Source organism: Myotis myotis, unplaced genomic scaffold, assembly GCF_014108235.1.
Source record: "Myotis myotis isolate mMyoMyo1 unplaced genomic scaffold, mMyoMyo1.p scaffold_m19_p_9, whole genome shotgun sequence".
NCBI classification, from domain to species: Eukaryota; Metazoa; Chordata; class Mammalia; order Chiroptera; family Vespertilionidae; genus Myotis; species Myotis myotis.
This window is the reverse complement of record NW_023416401.1, coordinates 12,430,637-12,450,288: the sequence shown is the minus strand read 5'-3', so window position 1 is coordinate 12,450,288 and position 19,652 is coordinate 12,430,637. Positions and strand designations below refer to the sequence as shown.

The 19,652-nt window shown below is 35.8% G+C and overlaps 1 protein-coding gene across 5 annotated transcripts in view; it reads left to right on the top strand.

Annotated features, from left to right (window-relative positions):
- Positions 1-19,652, top strand: part of CUNH18orf25 (chromosome unknown C18orf25 homolog) — an 80,349-nt gene that overhangs the window by 31,418 nt on the left and 29,279 nt on the right. For all 5 annotated transcript variants that reach the window (XM_036322813.1, XM_036322812.1, XM_036322815.1 and 2 more), the window contains exon 2: positions 506-1,286. In XM_036322813.1, the coding sequence (XP_036178706.1) occupies positions 575-1,286 (712 nt within the window). In that variant the 5' untranslated portion in view covers positions 506-574. The remainder of the gene's footprint in view (positions 1-505; positions 1,287-19,652) is intronic.

Genomic DNA, 19,652 nt, shown 5'->3' with positions numbered 1-19,652 from the left:
TTTAAAAAAATATATTTTATTGATTTTTTACAGAGAGGAAGGGAGAGAGATAGAGAGTTAGAAACATCGATCGGCCGCCTCCTGCACATCTCCTACTGGGGATGTGCCCGCAACCCAGGTACATGCTCTTGACCGGAATCGAACCTAGGACCTTTCAGTCCGCCGGCCGACGCTCCAAACACTGAGCCAAACCGGCTTCGGCGAGAATCTCTTTCTTAAACACATGAAATTAAATTTTAGAGTTGAAAATCCTTGTTTGATTGTTTGCTGTCCATTCAAGTTCAGGAATAGAGGATTAAATTGTGTCATTTTTGGTAGCTGTGTATGCTAGTATTTTGATAGTTCTAAGTCTTTTGAATTTGACCGTTGATGAATATATGAAGGCATATATATTTTAAAAGCCTGTATGATGATAACTTTTGCTACCCACTTTGAAAGGTAGGCATATTGTGTTAATTAAATAATTTGCCATTTCTGTTTGTTGATTTTGTGTGTTTTTGCCCAGGTTGCTTTCCTGTTGCATCTTTGACATAGTTTCCTTGACCCTGCTCCATGATTAACTCAAAAGTTTGAAATGAAGATGGAGGAGGCAGTGGGAAAAGTCGAAGAACTTGAGTCTGAAGTCCCACCAAAAACATCCAAACAAGAGACAACTAAGGAGGAAGATGGATCTGTAGAACTGGAATCTCAAATTCAGAAAGATGGTGTAGTGGATTCTGCAGTTCTTTCTTCAATGCCTTGCTTGTTGATGGAACTGAGAAGGGACTCTTCTGAGTCTCAGTTAGCATCCACAGAGAGTGACAAGCCGACAACTGGCCGAGTTTATGAGAGTGACTCCTCTAACCACTGCATGCTTTCCCCTTCCTCTAGTGGTCACCTGGCTGATTCAGATACATTGTCTTCTGCAGAAGAGAATGAACCCTCCCAGGCAGAAACAGCTGTAGAAGGAGACCCTTCTGGCGTGTCTGGTGCCACAGTTGGGCGCAAGTCTCGACGGTCCCGATCTGAAAGTGAAACGTCCACTATGGCTGCCAAGAAAAACCGGCAATCTAGTGATAAACAGAATGGCCGAGTCACCAAGGTTAAAGGTCACCGGAGCCAAAAGCAAAAGGAGAGAATCAGGCTACTGAGGCAGAAACGGGAGGCTGCTGCGCGTAAGAAATACAACCTGTTGCAGGACAGTAGTACCAGTGATAGTGACCTGACTTGTGACTCAAGCACAAGCTCATCAGATGATGATGAAGAGGTTTCAGGGAGCAGCAAGACAATCACTGCAGAGATACCAGGTAGAGGATGTTTTTTAAACTGACTGTAGAGCACCTGATGGCATTTCTCAGCTTTCAGGCTCAGTTAAATGAGTGACACTTGAAAAAAATCCAAGAGACCTGCAGCTCTGTGTAAATTTGAAGACTGCAGTGTATTAACAAGACATGGCCAATTTAAAAAACCTATTCTGAGGTTTCCAGTGCACTTTAGCACATTAGCAAAAAAAAAAAAAAAAAAAATTTAAATGGTTAATGATAGGGACAAGATTATTTTTAGATAACGGAATTTCTTATGTCTCTTTCTCTGTAACACATTACCTGAACTTTCATCATTGCCTTTTTAGCACTGCTTAGATTTAATACTCACTGCTCAGCATTATTACTAAGTACATTATCCTCAGGAATAGGCACCTTGCTTTATTATATAGCCACTGCAGTTGAGCTTATGGTGTCTGAAATCACATGTCTTATCGTTCGTTAAAGTTCTCTAATAACTGTTTCTCCTAATACAGTAGTTTTATGTGCTTTTCCTCATTCAGTGCATGATAAGCTAGTTATACCTTGTTGCACATTTTTCTATTCTAAGTTGTCACTCTCATCAAAAAGAATGTTGTTGTTTTTTTCAAAGTTTCCCCCTTACTTCCTAAGCTTTAAAAAGTTTGCTAGAAATTTTCTTGTTCAGCTCTCGCTGGTGTAAGGATCTAATTTATTACATGTTTGACATCCTGCTTTTTCCATATTATCACATCTGGTACTGTGCACTACAAAGGTAGTATTGAGATCTCATAGTGGGAGAAAGATGAGGTTTGAATTGTTAGTAATTGGTGGATTCTTATTAAAGAGACTTATGATTAGGAACATTCTGTAAATTACATGGCACTTAGTAGATCACAGCAGCATTACTTATTACTACATTAAAGGGGGAAATTTTGGTTTTATGGGTGACTGTTTTTCCTTCTATTTTTCTGAAAGTTTTTTTTTGTTTTTACACATGAAGATAACATATTGCTGATATACAAAGAATATTTGAAGAAAAAATATTGGTTAATTATACCAATAGCTAACTAAACTTATATAAACTCAATAACAAGAATGATTAGTTTTAAAGCTAACCAAACATAAACTCAGTAACAAGAATGATTGGTTTTAAAGCTCTATAATTTATAATATAAAACACATTCATATGTTATGTTAGAGTTTTACAGTCATTAGACGTGCTTACTGTTTTACTATCTATTGAATTCCTATGGTAGTTCTTGTGCTAAAATTAATGGGGAAGGGATTTAATTGAAGCTCATCATTGAATGCATGAGCGAAGCAGACTTTGGAGTTCTGAGGCTGGTTCTAGGTATATTTCAGTTTTGCATTTAATAATTTTAAAGCTTTTAATATCTATAAAATTGTTTGATCATGCATTTTATGTTCTGTACTAATCTGTTAACCAAGATAATGATGGATCTCTTGATACAGCGCTTAATTTCACTCACTAAACAAATTTTTATGTAACCACCCCAATACTTTGCCTTTTTTTGGGAAGGTAGAAGAAGTGGGTAAAAAAAAATTCTCTTTGAAGATAGATACTATTATAGAGGTAGCAAGAGTAGCATGAGAAAATGTCTTCATGGGGACTCTCCCTGTTTGGCTTATAAGTTAGGTGTGCTTTGTTTATATTTTCCATATCTCTTTGACTACCTTGACCAGTGTTTAAAACTAAAACACCGTTGGTTTGTTTCTAGTCTATTCTGAATTGTATACTAAGTAAAACCTCAAAGTAAATTAACTGGATCTATAATTTAGTTTCTGTTTTTCACACCATTTAGTAAGTTTGTGGCTTTTGAAAATATGTAGAGTTTTCTAAGGTAATCATGGAGAATCAAATGGTAGGGAAGGTGCAGGGTCACTGTATATGACTACCTGTGCTGTGCCTTGCACAGTTTCAGGAGGTGCTGTTCACACAAGACATATATGAATGGTCTTCCTAGAATTATGCGAAGCAGCAAAGTTAGAACAGCCGAAGTTTAAATATTAAGTTGACATATCATTTACACTGACCATATTGTTATCCCAGAAAAGTTGCGACATTGTGCATTTTTGATATAATAATTCATACTTCAGGTTTTTGAGTCACATGATTGGAGAAGGGGGATACACCCAAACTTATAGCAAGGGCAGTTGAAAAGTTGTGTAAATTGTAAAGATGGGATAAATTATGAGTTGACTTGAGTGCAACAACGCGGACATTTAGGTGAACCTTAAACTGGATGTGCCTACCAATCTCTTGGATGTTGAAATTTGAATTCAGCTGTTACACAGAATGGAAACCTAGAGGAAAAGTAAAAACTGAGATTCTTGCTATAATATTTTATCAAGGTAATCTAATAATTCAGAAAATGCTTCATTTAGAAGCTGTTGTTTGGCAGCAGCTTAAATGTTGAAGGAATTATGCTAAATGTTCTATTACGCCAAATAATTTAACAATTAATGTGTTTTCTTATAAGAGTGAAAATAAGTAATGATTAGGCTTATATAGTGCATGATAATGCTTAATAATTGAGTTTGGTATCTGGGCAACAGTGTTTATGAAGACTTTTTTAGTTCACAGTTAACTAGCAGGCAGCTTATTGTGCATGTATATTAGATCATTCTCTTCTTTGAAATCTGAAAAATATATTACTGTTTTAAGAGTCTGTTTGGAGGTATCATACCAAGACAATTTTGGCAGTTCTTTCAGTTGGGGGCCTTGAAAATGAGCAAAAATAGAGTATTTTGTAGTGCATCTACACTAATAAAAGAGAAAGATGCAAATTGACTATACCTTTGCAATGTACCACCAGCCAACCAGGAGTGAGTATGCAAATTAACCCAACAAAGGTGGTGGACTAATTTGCATACGCAGGTGCCAAGTGGCCAGGGGCGGGGCACTTGCATCGTCACCATGGCAGCGACACAGGTGTTCTGCACCGCTCCAGCCGCTCTAGGCCTCTGGGCAGTGTGGGAAGGCGGAAAGGTGGCTCTGGGCCAGAGTGAAGGCAGTGCCGGCAGCCAGGGGAAGGAAGGCCCATTCTTCCATGAATCTTTGTGCTTCGGGCCTCTAGTATTAATATAAAATACTATGTGATGGTCTTGAGTGTTCAGGGCTGTTACCAAATGTCTCATTTATTTTTATAGATTATCTTTTTTTAAAATATATTTTTATTGATTTTAGAGAGGATGGGAGAGGGAGAAAGAGATAGAAGTATCAGTGATGAGAAAGAATCATTGACTGGCTACCTCCTGCATGCCCCCTCCTGGGGATTGAGTCCACAATCTGGGCATGTGCCCTTGACCAGAATCAAACCCAGGACCCTTCAGTCTGCAGGCCAACACTCTATCCACTGAGCTAAACCGTCTAGGGCTATTGCTTATCTTTTTATACTATTAATCACCTGTCAGTTTTTTGAGTAGAACATTTTTTCTTGGGGTGGGGGTGAGTTTCTCTCTGTAAAATCACTTTAACACATTGCGTACCTCATAGGAATCTCTAAGACATACGCCAGGGACCGCACGTTTTTGGGCAAACTGCATGTTATTTAAATCATCATAATGCACTTTAGGTGTTGTTTTTCAATAATTATAACATTTTTATTTACAAAAACAATTAAACAATTAAAGTTCCTAGTACTTTTTTAACGTATGGTACTGCGTAAAACATTTTCCTCTATGAAGAAGGACCAAATAAAATTTACATAAGTATCTAGATTCGCTCCTTTTTCCATGGGCGTGAAAAACGAGAACACTCGTGAGCGGTCTTTAACAGATGGCGCGCGAAACACGAGAAAACTCCTGAGCGGTACGAAATGTGTTAAGTTGAGACTAGATCTGGAAAGTCTGCTCTTACAGGAAATTTTGATTTTAGTGAATATGAATAATGGACATCAGACTTCATTCAGTTCAAGAAATTCTCTGAATAGACTAACATGCATCAGTGTACATGGCAGTGGGGAAAAGTTTTTTCAATACTTGTTTTTCATAACTACCCTAGAGTAAAACCATAGGGTTGCTTCACCTTGTCGTGACTAAAATGACCTGCTTTTGTGTGGTTTAATAGTCACCATATAAATGCCTGCTCAGACTGAGGTTCCAAAAATTGTGCCCACTTTGGTAGGAAGGGTTGCATTTAGAAAATCTAATTGGTCTCTTTTGGAGCATGTCAGGGAGGCTGCTGAGGACAACTGTCTGAGATCACCTGAATTCTCATCTGTGGCCAGGTTAGAACAACTTAGTCTCGTTGAAGCCAGGATCTCACCACCCATTATTCACCATAAACATCTGTGCACTGAAATGCATCATGATAAGGTATCTTACCTCACAGTTTTTCTGAGGTGGAGACTTATGCTTGATTAGTTAACTCTTGCTTGGAAATTTAAAAATGAAATGTTTGAAGTAGTAAATCCTTTGTAGAAATTTTTGAAAGTAGAAAACTGTGAAGTAGAAGGTTAAAATCACTCAAATCCTGCTTTTGTTAACATTGAGTATATTGCTTTCCATAATATGTAACAAAAAATTATCATATTGTGTATACATCTCTTTTCCTTTCCTCTTAATTGCATTTTGAGCATTTAACCAAAACATAATATTCTCTCTAAAAAAAATAAAAATGAATAATTTAGCTAACTAAGAGAGCTTCCCTAACGATGGTTCTTTGGGCTGTTTTTAGTTTTTACTTTACACTTTAAGGCTCTTGACACATACTGTCAAACTGCTTCTTAAGAATATTTTAAGTTTATTCCATCTGGGAGCTTGAGTATTTGTTGCATTACATTCTTGATATTGTTTTTTAAAAATTGCTGATTTGATGGGAGAATTGTATCTTAGTGTTAATTTGTATTTCTTTGATCACTAGTGAAATTGAAAAATCATGTTTGGCCATTTGTATTCTTTTGGTAAACAGTCTATTCATGTTCTTTGCACATTTTCCTGCTGCCACATTTGTTTTTCTTATGATTTGTGAGGGTTCTTAACCTATTGGAAATTGTATTACTTGGAAAAAAATTAATATTAATTTAAGCAGTGGGGACTCACGTTAAAAGACCATAACCCATTATGGGAATACCATGACCTTTTCCCTAGATTGAATATGAAGTGGCTGAAAGTCCCATATCCCCACTTTAAGCCTTTTATTATCTGTTTGTATTTTAGTAGCTATTAAGGAGACTCACTAAGTATATTGGTAACAAAACACTGAGACAGAGTAATGAGATGATAAATGCCTATTTTCAACTTAGTAAATGCAGATGAGTCAGGCAAACTCCATGCAGTTTTTAAACTGGCTCTATATATTAGAATCACCTGGGGAGCACTTAAAACTTAGGATGCCCAGACCCCACTCCAGACCAATTAAATAAGAACTTCTGGACCTGACCCAGTTATCAGCATTCTCCCCTTCCCCCCAGCTTTTTAGTGATATTATATATAAATAAATAAAGCATTGTGTAAGTTTAAGGTGTATAACATTGAATATTTGATAAATGTTTATATAGTGAAATGATTACCACAGCAAGGTCAGTTAACATATCTATCAGTTCACATAGTTATGATTTGTGTGTGTGTATATTGAGAACTTTAAAGTCTGCTCTCTTAGCTATTTTCAAATATACAATATAGTAAGTATTGTTAACTATAGTTATCATGCTGTGCATTGCATCCCTAGAGCTTACTGTCTTATAACTGGAAGTTAATATCCTTTGATCATCTTTATTCTCTTTCCACCAACTGCTCTATCTTTATGAGTTCCGTTTTAAATTCCACATATAAGTGAAATTAATACAGTATTTGTCCCTTTCTGTCTTACTTATTTCACTTAGCATAAAGGCATCAGAATTTTTAAAGTTCCCCCAGTGATGACAGTCTGCAGTTGTGGCTGAGAACTCAGTTGAGCCAGTGATGTTTTAAGTCAGAGCTAAACATCAGTTGTGAAATTTGTAGTTCTGTCATGGCTAATGGGTATCAAATTCTGAACATTGGAGTCTGGTCTTAAAAACTCTTATTAGTTATAAAAACCACATGACAGTTCTATATTAGTTAGTAAGCATAAGCCCTTTTATTTTTACTCCATTTAAGTGATAACTTTAAAAGCATGTATTCTTTAAATGTGGTTTTCTCTATGCTACAATGTCTGGATAATGTTACGTTAAATTTAGAAGCTATCCTTTGGCAATTTCTAATGTTTAAAGCACCAAAGTATTATTTTCAGCGTGCTTTTTCTAACTTATTTCCTAAAGTGACTACCTATATTAACTTTGTATATGCAAAAGCATTAGCTTTGCTTTCGATATAATTCTTTTTCTCAAAGTAGGATATATGTTAGTGTCAATAAAAGAATAAATGTGTATTTAAGGTGAGAATATGGTCCTTGGTTTGGTGTTTTTTTTTTGTTTTTTGATAGATTTTATTTTTTAGAGCAGTTTTAGGTTTACAGCAAAATTGAGCAGATTGTACAAAGATTTCACATATACGTCCTGTCTCCACTCATGCACAGCCTCACCCCTGATCAACATTCATCACCAGAGTGGTACATTTGTTGCAGTCAGTGAACCTACATTAATATATCATTGTCACTCAGAGTCCATAGTTTACATTAGGGTTCACTCTTGGTGTTGTAAGCACTATGAGTTTTGACCAATGTATAATTAATCCCTGTTTTTTAAGATCTGGAATTATTTTGCTTATCAGTATTTATTGTTGGTAGTCATTTTTATGAGGCTGCTTGGATCCAGCATAAGTATTTTCAGGACATTTTCTGAATTCAGCTTTTAAATGTCATTTTTCTTTGAAAAATAAGCAATGCCAGAATCTGTAACAGATCAAAGTAGCTATCTGATTTTCTGTCCTATACAGTTAGGTTTAACCAGTATTGAAAATGGGAATAAACTGCTTAAAGAAAGTTTAATATTCTTTAAATTCCGCTTCTTTCAGTAAGCTAACTATACTACCCTCTGGTGAAAGGTAAGTCTGTCTTGAAGTTTATGTATAAAAAAGATTTTTTAAAACATGAAGAAGGGGATAGACTAACTAGGGGAAAAGGAATAAGATGAAGTTATTGGGAAAGATTGGCAACAGACTTGATGAGGTTTTTATTTTCTAGGTAGAATGGAGCTAAAACTTTTTAGGCATTGAAAAGAGATGGCATGATGGATTAAGCAGTTCTCATTGTCTAAGAGAAACACTTAATACTGAGAATTGATAAGTTTTTCTCTTGCATCTTCACAAAAAGTCACTGAGATAAATTGAACCACATTTCCAGAAATATCTAGGATTAGTTACAATAGAGCATTTCATAGGATTATTCTTTAGAAGACTTTATGGTACAAGTAGATATAAGGCCAAGATTGATTGATTCCATCATTCATTTATTCAGTAAATATTTGAGCACCTCCCATGAAATAGTGAATGTAAAGCCCCTGCCCTCATGGAACTTAATTTTTTTTGAGGAAAACAATAAATGCTTTATCATGCTATTAGGTAGGAATATATGCTATCCTATCCTCCTATATAATAAAAAGCTAATATGCAATTCGACCAAACAGTGGAACGACTGGTCGCTATGATGCGCACTGACCACCAGGGGGCAGACGCTCAATGCAGGAGCCTGCCCCCTGGTGGTCATTGCACTCCCCCTGTGGGATCTCTGCTCACCAGAAGCTGGGCTCATGGCTGGCGAGCACAGTGATGGTGATGCAAGCCTCTCCCGCTTCCACAGCAGCACTAAGGACCCCTTGGGGGGTGTCCAACTGCTGGCTTATACCCGCTCCCCACAGGTGGATATCTCCTGAGTGGTCCCAGATTGCGAGAGGGCGCAGGCTGGGCTGAGGGATTCCTCCCTCTCTCCCCCGGTGCACGAATGTCGTGCACCGGGCCTCTAATTAGTAATAAACAGGATAGAAGAGATAAAGATTGACTAGGAAAGGTTGCAAAAGCCATTTTAGATAGTGTAGTCAAGTGGTCTGAGGGATAAAATTTTTTAAATAGCTCCCTGAAGACATGAAGAGTTCAATATAATTAGATGCTTTTTTTTTTTTTTTTTAAGAGACCCAAATCAAGATGATCTGGCCTAGTTCAAGATAAAACGGTATATGTAGAGGAGCATACCCTAAACTGAAATCCTATGAAACTACTGTTCTGCCTGTACACTATGTGTACATTGAGAAGTGCTGGGTCAGGTTTCTTTTTTTTCCCATGTATTTTTATTGATTTCAGAGAGAAAGGGAGAGGGAGAGAGAGAAACATTAGTGATTAGAGAGAATCATTGATTGGCTGCCTCCTGCATGCCCCACGTTGGGGATTGAGCCTGCAACCCAGGCATGTGCCTTGACTGAGAATTGAACATGACCTCCTGGTTATAGGTCAACGCTCAACCACTGAGCCACACTGGCTGGGTGAAACAGGTTTCTTTACTGCAAGACAGATCAGCCATTAATGTGCTCTCCAGAGGGGAAGATGATTTATAGAATATCCCAAACTTAAACATAAAACTATTTTTTGAGACAAACTTTGTAACACATTGCACAGAGTAGAGTTTGTAAATAGCTGATTCAGAAATATGCATGGATTGTGTATATCCTTTACGTGGTTTTCCATAAGGAATTTTTAAAAGATATATACTTTTATTTATTTCAGAGAGGAAAAGAGGGGGAGAGATAGAAACATCAGTGATGAGAGAGAATCATTGATTGGGCTGCCTCCTGCACACCCCCCACTGGGGATCAAGCCTGCAACCCCAGCACGTGCCCTTGACCGGAATCGAACTCAGGACCCATCTATCCCCAGCCCAATGCTCTATCCACTGAGCCAAACCGGCCAGGGCTCCATAAAGAATTTTTAAAACCTAAAAGGAGCATTTGATAAAACTCCCAGCTGAGAATTATTGTATACTGATTTATTATGGGTCAGCTGCCAAAATGACTTTTAGAATTTTAAAGTCAAAGCAATAAAATATTCAAGGATACTGTGGTTCTCAACCAAAATTGTACATTTAAATCACCTGGGGTGCTTAAAGCAAAACAAAACAAATCTACAATGCCTTGGAGCCCACCTAGGTTTTGGTATTTGTTAAACACTCCTAGTTGTTATTTGTTGATTAGGAAAGGGTTGAAAATCACTGTTATAGGTTTATAGTTATATAGTTACCGAATATGTGTTCCCAACCAGATACATTGAAGCTATGAAGAATGGTAGTGTTATGTTGATATTTTATTTTTCTTGGAATTACTTTTGTTTGGTTAATTTAAGTGCTGCTTAGCAGTGCTCTATATGGCTGTTCTTAGAAATGCTTATGTTATTTTCCTGAATAAGCATGTCTTAATAAAAATGCAATTTTCTGAATTAATGATGTTTTATCAAATGGCCTCAATGTCTTTAAAGCTGACATCAGTCGTGCTTGGGGATCTGAAGGAGCGCCCAGGGAAATTCCAGGATTGCTTGACAGGGGTTCTGTGTGTGATAGGAACCGCATAGGCAGTGTCCTAGAAGAGGCCATGAGCTGTTTTTCCGAGATGCAGAGGCAGACAGAGGAGAAGTTCCTGCGTGTGGATGGAAAAGTTAACTCATCTTGACACTGGCGAAGAGAACAAGCCACTACTGGAATCCAGGGAACTGAAAATGCAGCTAGTTGGCCAAAGCATTACCCCATCAGGTGCTTACATGCAGGTGCCTGGTTCCCAAGAACAGCCACAGCAGCCCTTTGATTCTTATGTGACTTCTTGCCTGAATGTTGGCAGTACATTCCCAAAGACTTGTAACAGTTTTTCAGTTAACTTTGCTAAAAATGGGAATATTTCAGAACAACCCTTGAATCTATCACAAAATTAATTGTGTTAACTATGTTTTTTTTGATTATGTAAGACAGAAATATGCTTTTTTGCCCATTGTAAGTTTCTTTTGATGATGTTTTAAAAGTTACAGTAAACAGTTTCTTTTTAAAAAATTAGATATTCAGAACACAGTAGTCTGACAAATTTTATCTTGAGTTACATATGGTTGGAACATAGAACCATATTTATACAATAATAATAATGATCCTTATTTTATGCCTTTTCATGCCCAAACTATAAATAAGTAAAATGAGGAATCTTAGTGAATCCAAATAGGTAAGTATTTAATTTCTTTTAGCATTTATTTTCTATAAACACTGCTGACCCGCTTCTGATTCCAGTGGGGGGAATCACGTAATTAATCCCATATCGGAGATTATGAATGGATATACTATATGAATGTTTTTATATCATTCTTCCATATATCACTTAATGAACTAGTTTGTTCCTAGTCTTTAATGAATTATAATATTAAATTGCATTTGTATGTAGGAAGAATGAATGAATTTTTGAGCAAATATATACCCTGTACCTATTATGCAAGATACTGTAGGGAAAGCAGATTTAGACTGGTGTTTGGTGTTATGCAAGAGAAAAACAGTATTTTCCACTGCTACATAGATGCATTTTTATCTTGAGCTTTAATTTAAAGCTCGATGCCTGAATCAGTAGCCTGGCAGACATCATCCAGGGAGGGTACCAGACAATTTCTGTATTGGAAGGAACATTGTGAGAAACAGCTAAATTAGGATGAAATTTTTCAATAAGAATACATAATTTTGCTAAACTAACACTAATTATTTTTTAAAAAACACTGCTTTCTACTGAATTTACTTATAATAAAATTTTATTAGTCTTTCCCTTTAGATTTATAACAGTCATTTCTCAATATGAAAAGGTTATTTTAAAATTTAATGAAGCAACTTTGGGAAAAATGTAATTTTATGTTTTATAAGTGGAAGGATAGGTAGTGTATTTGGACTTTCATATATAAACAGTCAAGACCTTTATTTTAATAATAATTTATCTGTAACTTTACTCAAAAACTGTCACTACTTTTTTTATTCAGTTCTATTTCCAAATATTTGCAACTTATAAATTAACTGTAATAGACTGAGCCCATTTTTTTTCTTTTTCTAATTTTGACTGAAAAATAACTGTGATTGGGTGTTTCCTTTTTAGAACTTGGTGTTTGAGAATTGGGAGTTAACTTTGGCAAAGGCTTGTTAATGTGCTCAGTTCTCATTTAAGAATATGTATGAGTTGATGAAAAAGACTAGTCACTGTATAATGGCTGTCAGATTTCCTTTGTGTAAAATTTGACAAATAGGGGTATGGTTTGAACACCAATAAAACTTACAATAAATTTCTTAACAGTTATACTAAGCCCTTGCATAATGTTAGTATGAATTTTCAACATAAATATATAGGAGCTTATTATGGCCAATAGATTTTTTTCTCTGAAATGATAGTGCAAGATTTGTAAACTACTTCAGCTAATTTTTTTTTTTAAGTTGTTTTACATCAGTGGGAAGAGCATATTGGTTTTGGATGACTGACCAGATTTTAACTAATTTCATAACCTTTACTTGAAGTTGAGATGTTTTCAGGGACGTTTGTTCTGTCTTCCAACTTTTTCCTGGTGTCACAGATTTTTTAGATATGGAATTTTAGACAAAAGAAAATATTAATTTCAGCATATTAACATGACCACTTTTCTATGCATGTATAAACTGCTCAAACATTTAACAGGTTTCTTTTTTGTTTTATGATTTAATAGTTGATGTATTAAACATGTTCTGAAATGGTTTTTATTTTAAAATAGAAAATATGAATTTATATTTTAAGACTAACATATAGACAGATTATTCTTAGTAATGCTCTAATTTTTGTTAGTAGATAATTTTGTGTGTGTGTTATTAAGAGAAAAATGAGCCCTAGCTGGTTTGGCCTAGTGGATAGAGCGTCAGCCTGTGGACTGAAGGGTCCTGGGTTTGATTCCAGTCAAGGGCATATGTCCAGGTTGTGGGCTCGATCCACAGGTTGTGCTGGAGGCAGCCGATTGATTCTCTCTCATCATTGATGTTTCTATCTCTTTTTCCTCCTCCCTTCCTCTCTGAACTCAATAAAAAAATATTTTAAAAAGGAGAAGAATGAAATGAAAGATTATAGCGGAAAATTACAAAGGTTATATTTTATTGAGGTAAAATTGACATACAACTTTATATTTAAGGTGAATAACATAATGATTCAATGTTTGTATGTAGTTAACATCTGTCACAACACATAGTTAAATAATTATTTTGTGTGATGAGAACTCTTAATATTTACTTTTTAAGCAATGTTCAGATATACAATACAGCATTATTAACTGTAGTCACCATGCTGTATATTATATCCCCATGACTTACTTATGTTATAACTGGAAGCTTATACTTTTTGATTCCATCCATATACCCTATTCCACCCCTCTCCCCTTACCCCTCCCCCTGCCTCTGGTAACTACCAATCTATGAGCTTGGTTTTGGTTTTAATTTTTTTTTTAGATTTTCACATAGAGTAAAATCTTGATATAATGGACTAATTTGGGCGTGGGGAGGAGGGGTGTCAAAGCCAAAAGTCTGTTATATAATAAAGTAGGTTTTCCAAATGCATAGTTAAAAAATTCACAAGTTAACTTACTTGTTTTTACTTATGTAGACACATTTGTGTAGGTATGTATGCAAAGTTTAATTTCACAGAAAAATTTTCCATGTGTATTACAGTAATTTTAAATTTATACTGAATAGGTCTAGTAAATTTGTGCATTCACCAGTCACCAAGAGCAAACACATGCACACGGCTGGGGCGTGGCTTAGCGCATATCACAACATTGGCGGGCATCTGTTAAAACTGCTGCAGAAAGTCACCCCATGGGACAACCCCAAGAGTAATGATGTGATCACATGCTAATCATTTGCCTAACATTGTTTACGAGTGGTGACTCTTGGATTTAAATATTTAGACTAAAGTTGTAGACATGTAATATTTATTTATGTCAGCAAAATTACTGCAATGTTTTTTCCCCAGCATGGCCTGTTTGCTAAAATTTGTTAAAAATAAGTGAATTAATAACAAAAAGATAACCTGTTAATATAATTGTAAGCAAATCTTGGCTAAAAGCATTTAGAAATTAATTTTCACATTTAAATCCGAAGTCCGTTTCATTTATCCAGGGACACTTAAGTTATTTCCTTGTCTAGGCTATCCTATATAATAAAAGGCTAATATGCAAATCGACCGAACAGTGGAACGACCAGTTGCTATGATGTGCACTGACCATCAGATGCTCAATGCAGGAGCTGCCCCCTGGTGGTCAGTGCGCTCCCACTGTGGAAGCTCCGCTCAGCCAGAAGCCAGGCTCACGGCTGGTGAGCACAGTGGAGGTGGTGGGAGCCTCTCCTGCCTCTGCGGCAGTGCTAAGGATGCCCAACTGACGGCTTAGGTCTGCTCCCTGCGGGCTCCCGGACTGCGAAAGGGTGCAGGCCGGACTGAGACCTCCTCCCCCTCAAGTGCAAGAATTTTGTGCACTGGGCCTGTAGTTATAAATAATGCTGCAGTGAACATGGGGGTGCATATATCTCTTCCAGTTAGTGTGTTCATTTTCTTTGGATCTGTATCCAGAAGTGGAATTGCTGGATCATATGGTAATTCTGGCTTTTTTAAAAAAATATATATTTTATTGAATTTTTAGAGAGAGGAGGGGAGAGGGATAGAGAGTCAGAAACATCGATGAGAGAGAGATCGATTTAGCTGCCTCCTGCACACTGCCCACTGGGGATGCGCCCACAACCAAGGTACATGCCCTTGACCGGAATCGAACCTGGGACCCTTCAGTCTGCAGGCCGACACTCTATCCACTGAGCCAAACCAGTTAGGGCAATTCTGGCTTTTTTTATTATCTTTTTGTGTGTGTGTTTTTGTTGTTGTTAATCCTCAAGGAGGATATTTTTTCACTGATTTTTAGAGAGAGTGGAAAGAGGGGAGAGACAGAGAGAGAGGCACATCGATTGGTTACTCCCACACCCACTCTGACCAGGGCCTGGATCAAGCCTGCAACCGGAATCAAACCCAGGATCCTTCAGTCCTCAGGTTGGCGTTTTATTCACTGAGCCAAAACAGCTAGGGGCAGTAGTTCTGTCTTTAATTTTTTGAGGAACCGCCATGCTTTTTTCCATAGTGGCTGCACCAATTTACATTCGCACCAACAGTACACAAGGGTTCAAACATAGGTTTTAATAATTGATGTTCAAGGTAGGAATAACATTTTGAATATTTAGGAGGTGTTAAATGTTAATAATTTTGGAAAGCCTTTCTACATAATTTTGGATAAAGATTTTGTGGAAAGAAGTTTTTGTAAAAAGAATTAGAATACCAGAATACATTGATTTAATTCATAGAATATATTCCAAAATATTAAAGTTAATTTTAAAGTACAATTTGGTATTTTGTGGTTTGGAGAATTTAACCATAAGAATAATACAGCAGAAGCATATGTATAAATTTTATCTTGATTTTTAGTTTCTCAGGGCCTTGAGGTGTTGCTGTCTTGTGTATTGTTTTGAAAACAATGTTTTTATGAGTTGTGCTTTAAAATGATTACACTTTTTCCAGATTGCACAATTTAAAAATTGCTCTTTCAAAAAAAAATTGTTTCTGTATTGTGGACATTTAAATAAGCATCAAGTATTTGAAGTAGTTTTAATACTATTTTTTTTAACATGACTGCTTTTGAGGATTATTGAATTCTCTTTAACTTAGGCAAAGTCTGTGTTCTTAAGATTATAAGTATTTATTAATACTAAGCAGTGGGAATTACTTTTGCCTTGTGTGGTGGATTTTTATGTAGCTGGTGTTTTAGAAGAGCCTAGTGGTCTTCCCTTAATTTCCCTTGAATTCCCTTAATTTTTCTGGAACTTTAAGCAGAATAAGGAGTATATCCTCTTTTGGACTCTTTTGTAGTCTTATAAAGGGTTAATGCTGGAAAGAAACTTCTTTCAACCTATAATATTAGGTCTTTCAACCTAGACATGATTGACATGCTGTTTATTTAAGAATAAAATTCCATATCTGGATTATTTTATTTCTCTTAGAATTTAGTAGGTGTTTACCTCACTAAAGGTAAATGTGTTTTCTGATAATCTGCCTGCAGGCTGCTTTCTGCCTAGTTTGTACTAATTTGTTGTTCTAGGACAATAGATACCTAATCATTTTAAGAGAATTTAATGAGGGAGGAGGTGGGTGGAAGTGGGAGAGGATATAGATGGGACAAATGGTGATAGGAAAAAAATTTAGCAGATGAGAATGATCTGGTTGTTTGAGCTACTTATTATATAATAATAATACTCTTAATTATATTGATGTATATATGTGTGTATTATTACAATTGAGTGTAATAAAAACCCAAATAAAATTTTAATTTGGAATACAACAGGGAGACTAAAATCTTAAGATTTAATATTTTGCATGAAGTGGGTTTTTTGCTACTTTTCCACTTTGAAGTAGAATAAAGGATAGTGTCATTTTGGGGCTCCAAGAGAATAGCCTGGTTTTTTGTTCTTAATTCAGAGGTATGAGACTAGTCTCAAGGGTGTGTGTGGATCTCCTTCAGAATTCTGTAATAATTAATTTTGTGTTTTTGTTAACATTATAGTTGACAAGCTGCTAGAGACAGATAACTATGCAATAATCTACATGGGTTTTAATAGATTCAGGTCATTAATATAATATCCATTCATAGCTTCCTAAATGTTTGTAAAAAAAAAAAGTGTTGCCCACATATAAACATAATTAGGATGACTAAATTGATGGCGGGGGGGGGGGGGACGCCATTTTATCTTTTTCTTTTAAAATTGTCAATGAAGGGTTTTGGACCTCTTGTTTCACTAGCAGACTGAGTAAAAGAATATAGAAGAATTTATTTATTTATTTATTTTAATATATTTTTATTGATTTTTTACAGAGAGGAAGGGAGAGGGATAGAGAGTTAGAAACATCGATGAGAGAGAAACATCGATTAGCTGCCTCCTGCATACTGGGGATGTGCGCGCAGCCAAGGTACATGCCCTGACCAGAATCGAACCTGGGACCCTTCAGTCTGCAGGCCGATGCTATCCACTGAGCCAAACCGGTTAGGGCGAATATAGAAGAATTTATTTTGCTTCATCGCTTTTGTCATTTCCTACTGGTATATAGATTTAACAGCAAGGAACTCTGAATATAGGTGTATCTCAATTTACATAAGATTTATTATATAAATTTGTATGCAAGCCAGAATATTAGAAACGAAATCATTTGAAACTGTTAATGAAAGAAATGCTATAGGAATCCTTCTATTGAGTAAACAAAGCATCAAAAATTGATATTACTGATAATTTTCATTTTTAATATTAACTGAATTTGCCTAATGATACAGTTACATGAAAATTGGTATAGGAAACATGGTGTGCAGGCTTTATGCTATGCTTATTTGTTTAGAATAACAAATTATAGGCAAGTTATCTTACAGACCTTTTAAGTGATTGTACCTGTTACAGTTGTTGAGCTTATATTGATTTCCTTCTCTCTGTATTATTTAAATGGTACAGTGAGGGCATAATGAAAAATATTTTGTGGAATGCCATATGGCAGAAAACAGTATCAAAAAAATTTCAGCAAACTTATTAAAGTTAATTTATTGTTAAATTCGTTACATAAAAATTTTTCTCAAATAAGTATTCTTCTTAAAAAAAATATTCTTCGTAAAATTCTTTCCAAAAATGGCACATATGTCCTCAGTCGTTGTATAGATAAGAAATTTAGGTTTTAAATGTCTAGAAAAGTTACATGGGTATATGAATTTTAAACAGCATGAGTAACTTTCAAGTTTCTATGTGTACTTTAAAATTTTTTTGTTTTTAATTCCTCTGAAGTTTAGGAAAGTTAGTGGGAATTGAAACCAAATTTTAGTTTAGTATTGAGTTAGTCTTTTTTTTTTTTTTTTAGTGAGAGAGAGGGATAGAGAGATAGAAACATTGATGAGAGAGAAACATCATTCAGCTGCCTCCTGCATTTTCCCACAGGGGATTGAGCCTGCAACCCGAGCATGTGCCCTGACCAGGAATCGAACCAGTGACCTCTTGGTTCATGGGTTGGTGCCCAACCACTGAGCACAGTGGCCAAGTTTGAGTTTATCTTTTCATATTATATTAAATTACCACAGCACAGAATACATCCTAAAGAATGAAGGAATAATAATCTAGGAGAAAGTATATTCTTTGGCAACAAAGTCTTATTAATATAATCTTAAAATTTGGGAAGAATGTTATCAAATTACTGTGATTTTTATTTTACTGCATTTCCTTTATAGCTTTTATTTAACTGTGTATCCGAAGTGTATCAGCTAACCTAGATAAATAAAAATTTTAAAAAGGAAACATTCCTTGTTACTCTATTGAGAGCAGTGTTGTTATTTTAGTAATTCCCTATGAGTTAATTCAGATTAGGTGTTCCTGAATCAAGAGACCTGCTTTTTTCCATAATGAAATGAATGCTATTAGTTTGTAGTTTAGTATAATAATAGATTTTATATGTTTTGGGGATAATTTTCAGTTTTTTTGTAACTGGTATATTGATAAAGGAAATAACAATACCATTGTTAACATAGAAAGGAAAAGAATATATATATATTTTAATATATTTTATTGATTTTTTACAGAGAGGAAGGGAGGGGGATAGAGAGCCAGAAACATCGATGAGAGAGAAACATCGATCAGCTGCCTCCTACACACCTCCCACTGGGGATGTGTCCACAACCAAGGCACATACCCTTGACCGGAACCGAACCTGGGCCCCTTCAGTCCACAGGCCGACGCTCTATCCACTGAGCCAAACCGGCCACGGCAGGAAAAGAATCTTTACCTTTAATGCCCTATAGGTTATGCAATTAAAAATTGAAGAATATTTGGAAAATAAAATTTAGACTACTTTGTGTAATTGTTAAAAAGCTGAATGGATGAATCTTTATAGGATGCATCAGGCATTTGGATGTAGTTAAAATCATGCTTAATTTTTATGTTTTTCTTTCATGTATTTTAGTTTTGTTCTCTATAAATCTGAATCCTCAAAACAGCAGGTCATGGATCTGTTCCTGAAATAGAAAGATATTGAAAGATGGTGACCGCTTCCAGTGCCGTTTTCTTGTGTGTGTGTTTTTTTTAAGAATGCCATTTTATTTCATATCATATATATATATATATTTTATTGATTTCAAAGAGGAAGGGACAGGCAGAGAGAGGAAAACATAAATGATAAGAGAGAGTCATTAATCGGCTGCCTCCTTCACACCCCCTACTGGGGATTGAGCTTGCAACCTGGGCATGTGCCCTTGACCAGAATTGAACCCGGGACCCTTCAGTCCACAGGCTGATGCTCTATTCACTAAGCCAAACCGGCTAGAGCCTGAGCTATCTTTTGAATAACCTCTTGATTTGGTTTTCCCACGTATGTTGTTAGTGGTGAA